Source organism: Drosophila ficusphila, unplaced genomic scaffold (genome assembly GCF_018152265.1).
Source record: "Drosophila ficusphila isolate 14025-0441.05 unplaced genomic scaffold, ASM1815226v1 contig_414, whole genome shotgun sequence".
Classification (NCBI taxonomy): Eukaryota; Metazoa; Arthropoda; class Insecta; order Diptera; family Drosophilidae; genus Drosophila; species Drosophila ficusphila.
This window is the reverse complement of record NW_025064328.1, coordinates 23,486,844-23,494,660: the sequence shown is the minus strand read 5'-3', so window position 1 is coordinate 23,494,660 and position 7,817 is coordinate 23,486,844. Positions and strand designations below refer to the sequence as shown.

The 7,817-nt window shown below is 40.5% G+C and overlaps 1 protein-coding gene across 1 annotated transcript; it reads right to left on the bottom strand.

Moving 5' to 3' along the window:
* Positions 1 to 2,473: 2,473 nt before the first annotated feature.
* Positions 2,474 to 5,231, bottom strand: LOC122320104. The gene has a single exon (XM_043208206.1). It carries the CDS (start codon positions 5,144 to 5,146, stop codon positions 2,558 to 2,560), a length of 2,589 nt encoding a protein of 862 aa, XP_043064141.1. The 5' UTR covers positions 5,147 to 5,231; the 3' UTR covers positions 2,474 to 2,557.
* Between the last annotated feature and the right edge of the window lie 2,586 nt (positions 5,232 to 7,817).

Genomic DNA, 7,817 nt, shown 5'->3' with positions numbered 1-7,817 from the left:
ACAGCCCCACGTTGTGCGCCAAAATGTAGGGACAAGAGCGTTTTCTTGCCGGGGTGTGTTTGGGCGGTGTGATTAGGTCAAGTTAGCGATTTGATTAAATAAAAACTCGGGTTGCGAATTGCGTGTACTCTAAACGATCGAATTTTTAATAATGACCATTTTCGTGCCGGCGCAGCGGCCGACTCGTGGTGAATGCAAGAATGCGAGAATGATGAATACAAAGGATGCAAGAATGGAGAATACAAAGAATGTAAAAATAATACACAGGAGATTTAAATATGTCGGCGGACCGTTTGTATTATCCATCACTTTAATTAAAAATTCTCAGCAGCAAGTTCCGTTCGATTGACAGGCGCTTTTTGAACTGACTTCCCAAGAGTCTACTTTCCAAATTTATACTTTCTACTCAATTCTTATACATTGTTAGCCATCTCTTTCTAACATGTATGTCAGCGCTTAACGAACAGACCTCACTTGGCAGCAGTCTAAATCTGTCCTGCTCTGCCATGCTTTCACTCAATTTCTAACTTCCTTTTTTAATTGTCCCTGTTTCACATTAAAGAAGGCCCCGCTTCACCTGTCCTGACCAAGAGAACAAAGTAGGCCCCGTTTCATTTGATCCGAAACGGCCTTCCTGACGAATCACACGTCCTCGTGTGTTACCTTAAAATCACAGTATTCTCAAATTTCAGTTCTCATTACATTTTATTATCAACAAACATTTTATTACATTTTCTTTACATAAGTTTTGAGGCATTTAGACAAAATAAACAAATTGATTTCTTAATTACATTTCACAATTTACATTTTCATTTTAATCATAATTTACAATTCAGACTTGACTAATTGCATAGCTTTATCAACTGGTGTATTTCCTTTAACACCCACATACTGACCCCCGCCATAACAAGTCCTTCTGTTATGGTGCGGTCATCACTAACCCCCGCCATAACAATTCCTTCTGTTATGGTGCGGTTATCACTAACCCCCGCCATAACAATTCCTTCTGTTATGGTGCGGTTATTCTATCCCCTCTTGGGATTCCAAGGCATCCACCGTGCCTTCCATATCATCATTCCCCACATGGGAATCAGACGCATCTGCACTAAAGTCGTCTAAATCTTTATCAACTTCGATATTTATTTGTCTATTTGGCAATGCCCTCAAAAACTCATGCGCATATTTGTAAGTTCTTTTGCTAGTTAAAGATTTTAAAGTGTACCGATCTCCATCTAATAGTTTAATTATTTCAAAAGGACCTTTAAACTTTGGGTCAAGCTTTGTTTGGTGACGCTCTTCATTTTTTAGCAACACATGATCTCCTACGTTATATTTTATTATTTTTGCCTTGTTCTTATCAAATCTGCGTTTGTCGTAACGAGCACTGGATTCCATGTTTTCTTTAGCTTGTTTTCTTAAATTTTCCCTTTCAACTAAATTGTCCTCTTCATCACCTATCGGCAAAAGGCCAAAAGGTCTAGCTTCCCTACCAATTAGCACTTCTAACGGGCTGACCTTGGTGACTCGATTGGCCGTACAATTCATTGCTAGCTGTACTTCGGGTAAGGCGTCTTGCCACGACCTCTGACTGGTTTCGACAACGGTCAACATACTCTTAAGCGTGCTCATTACACGTTCCACCTGTCCATTGGCTCTGCTCGTACCTGTAGCAATTAAGTGTAGGTCAATTTTTTGAGAAACACAAAATTCACGGAATCCTGAACTTGCAAAGTTACGGCCCTGATCCGCTATAATTCGATTTGGGACTCCAAACAAACACACGACGGCTCTAACAGCCTTGATAGTATTTTCTGTGTCAATTTTTAAGGTGTGATAAAAATAAACAAATTTTGTAAACGCATCTACCAAAACAATAACGTACTCCTTTAAGTCATTTTTTCCACTCATTTTCCTGTTATGTCAATATGTAGGGTGTGCCACGGAATTTCTACCTTAGGAATCGGATGTAATTCAACCTGCCTTTTTCCAACTGGTGGCTTAGCTAATTTACAGGTGATGCAATTTTCGACAAACCTACGAACGTACTTCGACATGTTTTCGAACCAGTAAAAACCATAAACTTTATCCAACGTTTTCTCCCAACCTAGATGCATAATAGATTCGTGGACGTGATTAATCACTGCCCATCTAAATGCCCTAGGGATTACAGGCAAACATTTGGTTTTGCCGTTTCTTTGTATTTTCCTATATAAAACTCCTTTTCGCAGTTCATAGGTTTTATCTAGGTTTTCCGGCAATTCGTTATTTTTAAGCTTAACTATTAACTCTGCCACCTCAGGATCACGTATCTGTTCAGAAACTAGCCAATTATCAGTTATCTCAGTCAATTCAACCCGCTTTTCCACTATTTTTTCCACACTTCTATTCTCTTTAACCAGGGGATTCCTTGACAAAAAATCTACGTGTGCCATTCGTTCTCCCTTCGTATATTGAATGTCAAAATCCAACGACTGTAAAAAGGCCCACCATCGATACACCCTCGGCAATAGGTCCAATTTTGTACGACTAGCTTTCAGCGAGTTGCAATCAGTAAACACTACAAATTTTCGCCCCTGTAAATAATGACGGAAATGTTTAATGGCATTGACAACTGCCAAAGTCTCAAGTTCGTAAGAGTGGTATTTTGATTCAGCAGGTGATGTGCATTTACTAAAATATTCAACAACATGGGGCTTTTATCTATTCTGTGTAGCAATATTGCTCCATAGCCAATTGAGCTGGCATCGGTGTGTAGTTCTATGGAGTGTTGAGGGTCAAATATTCTTAGCACTGGCTCCTGGGTTAGAAATGATATTATTTTCGTGCGAATTTTTTCATGCTCTATCTGCCAAACGAAATCAGAGTTTTTTCTTGAGGTTAGGGCATACAAGAGTTTTAAAGTCTCTGAAAATTTTGGCACAAACTGCCGAAAGTAAGACGCTAGCCCTATGAAAAGCCTCAATTGCGTTACCGACTTTGGGGGTGGCAAGTCTGTTAAAACCTGAATTTTGCGTGGATTAGGGCGAACCTGTCCATTGCTCACTTCAAATCCCAGATATTCTACCCTAGTTTTAAGAAAAGAACACTTCGTTACATTAAATGAAAATCCAGCCTTGCTCAAGGTTTCTAGCACAATCTGCAGTCGGTCTAAGGCTTCATCTTTAGTTTCCGCCACAACTAAGACATCATCAATATACACGATTGCGTAAGTGTGAGCCAGATTACCCAATGCTTTATTTATAGCGCGCTGAAACACAGACGGAGCGTTTTTTAAGCCAAAAGGCATAGTCAAAAATTCATATTGACCCTCAGGCGTGACAAATGCTGTACGCTCAATTGAATCGGGATGTACCGGTATTTGGTAGAAGCCGCTTGCCATATCGAGACTTGAGAAATAGCTTGCTCCACGTAACCTAGCAATTTGGTCTGAAATTAGAGGCAATGGGTACTTATCTGCTACTGTGTTCTCATTCAAAGCTCGGAAATCAACACAAAGACGGTCACTACCGTTTTTCTTCTTAACAAGCATCATCGGGCTAGCGAAAGGTGAACAACTGGGACGAATAATATTAAATTTTAGAAGCTCGTCGATTTTATAACGAACATGCTCTTTCTCATCTTCACTAAGCCTATATGGCCTGCGCTGCACTGTCTTTAGTGGATCTATTAACCTGATTTCCAAATTCCCTGTCGTTACACGAGTCTGTGGTATTCCGTCTATAAACCAGTCAGAATAACGTTTTAAAATGTTTTTTAATGCCATCTTGTCGGAGTTACTCAGGTCGCCATCGGAATCTACAACATTATCATAAGTAGCAAAAGTTACGACATCAACTCTTTTTGTTTTGTCAATACTGAATTTTTCTGCGGCAATTGTTACACTAAAGCCCTGGCTTAATATTTCGCGGCCAATTAAAACATCGTATTTCAAATATTTGTCCATTACAACATGCAATAAAATCTCTAGGCAATACTGTTCAACATTTATATTGGAAAGAATTTGCATTGTGCTACAGATGGAGTCGTTACCTATGCCATTTAGTTTTACAATATTATTAAGTCTTTTTCCTTTAAATTTCTCTGCAACACTTTCCTTAACTAATGAACACTCTGCTCCGGAGTCAAAGCAAAATGGAATGAGCTCACCGGATACATTTATGTTTCCCTTTGGCGGGGCCACAGTGCAAAAGTCCACACGCTTTTCGTACATCTTCTTCTTCTCGTTCTCGCTAGTTTTGATTTTTGGACAAGAGTTAGCGTAGTGTCCCTTTTCGTTGCAGTGGACACATCGTATGTTGATCCGGTTCTTCACTCCAAAGTCACTGCTCCCGTTCTGATTGTTCCCCCTCGCGTTGTGTCCAGTTCTTTCCAGTCGATTCCGGCATTCCGCGATTTTATGTCCAATCTTTCCACAGTGATGACATTTCACTTGGAACTTGATCTTCTTTCGCTCTGGGCCCGTTGAACTTGCATTCTCTTCCGCATTACGCTTCTTAAAAGCATGAGCCTGCAGTTGTTGTTGTAGCTCATTGCGGCTTGTAACGTTAGTTGTATATACCCAACGTAACAAGCTGTTGTCGATTTGCGCCATATGTGCCAACGCTACCGACACTGCGATTTCCTCCACGTCTATGGCTTTCCACTTGGACATAAGTGACGTATCAATCCGGCTGCCATACTCTGCGAATCCCTCTCCAGATTTAGGACGACCATCCAAAACGTTCAGTAAAATCGCTGTGGTTGTCTCCACTCCCACGAAGCGTTGGTTGAACAGTTCCTTAAACTGTGTCCAGGTTATGCCAGCGAAACATACTTGCGATAACCATTGTGACGCACTGCCTTCTAGCGCCTTGCTTAAAGTCATCACCAGACCGCTGCCCTCTAAAACGTGGTCTGCAAATATGAGGTCGACTGTCGTACACCAGGCTGAGGCGTCTGCTCCGGCTCCATCGGGATTAAATTTTGGCAAAGCGACATGCGTAGCCTTATCGTCCGCTGCCGAAGTCCTTGGTGTCTGCATAGATTTTAGTAGCTCCATCAGGGTTCTGTTCTGGGCTTCCAACGCTGCCATATATTGTCCAGGAGTTTTGTCTGTAGGCGAGGCGAATCCCATTTCTGATGTCGGCGGACCGTTTGTATTATCCATCACTTTAATTAAAAATTCTCAGCAGCAAGTTCCGTTCGATTGACAGGCGCTTTTTGAACTGACTTCCCAAGAGTCTATTTCCAAATTTATACTTTCTACTCAATTCTTATACATTGTTAGCCATCTCTTTCTAACATGTATGTCAGCGCTTAACGAACAGACCTCACTTGGCAGCAGTCTAAATCTGTCCTGCTCTGCCATGCTTTCACTCAATTTCTAACTTCCTTTTTTAATTGTCCCTGTTTCACATTAAAGAAGGCCCCGCTTCACCTGTCCTGACCAAGAGAACAAAGTAGGCCCCGTTTCATTTGATCCGACAAATACATTTCGAAAAGTTTATCGAAATTAATTATAAGTTTTAATAGAGATGTTTCTGCGATGATCCAACACTTGGTTTTGTTTGACTATGATGAACATATAACGTTGATTTCAAAATCATCATGTAGAGTCATATCGTTTTGAACAACATGAATAGGATAAAGATAAACACCAAATCAACTGGGATATGTCCCGATGTTTCGTTCTTTTGAGAGGTTGCACTTCGATGAATGTTGTGTAAAGTAAGATTCATATCTTTAGTTTTAGTTGTGAATGGTACAAACATAAAAATTGCTTTGAAAACATTCAACTTACTATAAGTTCTTTTTATTAATCCTAACTCTTTCGAGCCAAGGATATTTTAAAAGTTGGTTGCAAGTTTATCGCAAGTTTTGGCTTACGGAGTACAAATCAGACTAATCTAAACTTTACCGCGGCTATAACTCCAGACTAGACGTCTGCATGATTACATTCATAACATACGTCTAAATGAATACATTCTAATCAGAGCTCGCAAATAACAGTTGATCGTTTTTCATCTAGTGCTCTGGGTGCGAGCACAACCGAAAAAGTTCATACTGTCTCGCTCTCGCTCTGAGCAAGAGCCCCTTGCTGTCGTCATTTGTGTTTTCTGTTGAGCACTTTTCGTTCAGCTCTTTGCATTTCGGTCTTTCAATGAGCAGTGCGTAAGGAGCAGATCGAGAAACGCTCGCACAATGAGAGTCACCAAAAGACCGATTGACCGAAAAACTCAATGCAAACGGTCTTGGCATTTACACACAAACGTTCAATTCACGAAGACGATTAATATATTTCGTCCGCAAAACCGATGTTTTACGATTTGCTTGCCTATACGTGCACTGTATACCAATACATATGCAAAAGACCTTTTGCTTCACTGAAAACGACAAAACGGTCCTGGAGCAACCAGAACAAAACCGAATAGAAAAATCGGTTTCGGTCTGAGCGCAACCGAACCCAATTACGAACCCATAAATCGGTCGTTCTCTGAGACTTTTCGTAAAGGGTCAGGAGAATACTGTTATTAGCAGACAACGAGAAACGGTCGACTGTTATTTGCGAGCTCTGATTCGAATCGAATAGAATGGAGTGAGTGGAATGATGGAAATGAAATTTGAGACGTCAAACGAAATGAGAGTGAATGAACGAAACGAAAAGTGAAATGAGAGATTTGGCTATGCCTTGAATACTCGAATCATTCGAGTTCTTGCTTAGGATTTCTGTACATTCCTTTCTTGAGAACTGCAGCACAAAGTCAAAAAATTTTGCATTCCAGCGAGCAGCGCGGCTTCGGAACGTACATTTTCAAGCGCAAGCAATTTTTACAGAAAATCGTTGTCAAATAGCTACTAATTCGGAAAATATTAACAAAATAATGTTTTTGCATTCCAATTTAAATTAGTTGTAAGTTATTGTTAATTTAGAAATAAATAAAATAAAAAACCATAAATATAAAGCCTTTTCGGACTCGAAGAAAATTCACTGCATTTAATTTGTTTTTATTTCCTTTTATTTACATTTGCAACTCGAATCATTCGAATGCAACGTCTCTGTTTTCAACGTTCTCAATTCACTCAATTCCTTTCCTTCTACCTGCTAGTTGTGCAAATGAGTAAGCTAAAGAGAGTCAATCCTCTCACTCCATGTTGGCTTTGCTCTCAAATTCACTCAACTCATTTTGAGCATTGTGCATTTGAATGTGGGTTTTTTGCCACTCATGCAGATGTCTACTCCAGACCTACTTAGAGCGATATCGCAGTTGACCAAGGGCCCTATCAAAAGTTTAAATCCGCTCGGCAACGATCACTCGTTGCAGGCGTTGGGTTGGGCACACGGCGTGGTCAGCTTTATCGACCTTGATCAATTTATTTCCGTCGCGACAAAAGGTATACCTACCTTTAAGTATGTCTTGTGTCGATAGTGGAGTTGCCGTTTTAACAACTACCCCACACACGCGTAGTCCCGAAGAAAAAACTCGTAAAGGCGTGCGCCATTGAACGGTTGGTTCGATGGTCGTAGAGTTGTTGTTTTATTCTGTGAAATTCAAATCAGCCTCATATTTTACAAACAAATTAAAGCTTACCGCAGTGTGCCCTACTACGATTCACAAGACAGTGAAAGCACATTTCTTGGCGGCATTTTCTAAGCGACATAAGTAGGCCCATACTCCAAGGGGCCAAAAAATACCAAAATACTTGATTTCCTTACACTACTATCGATTACAATGTTCAACCGTCGACATCCCCGACCCCGTGAAGAACCGGTTCACTTAAATCCAAAACTGCAAGTTTTGAGACGGGCCGCAACATTGTCCGAGATAGTCCGTCGTCGT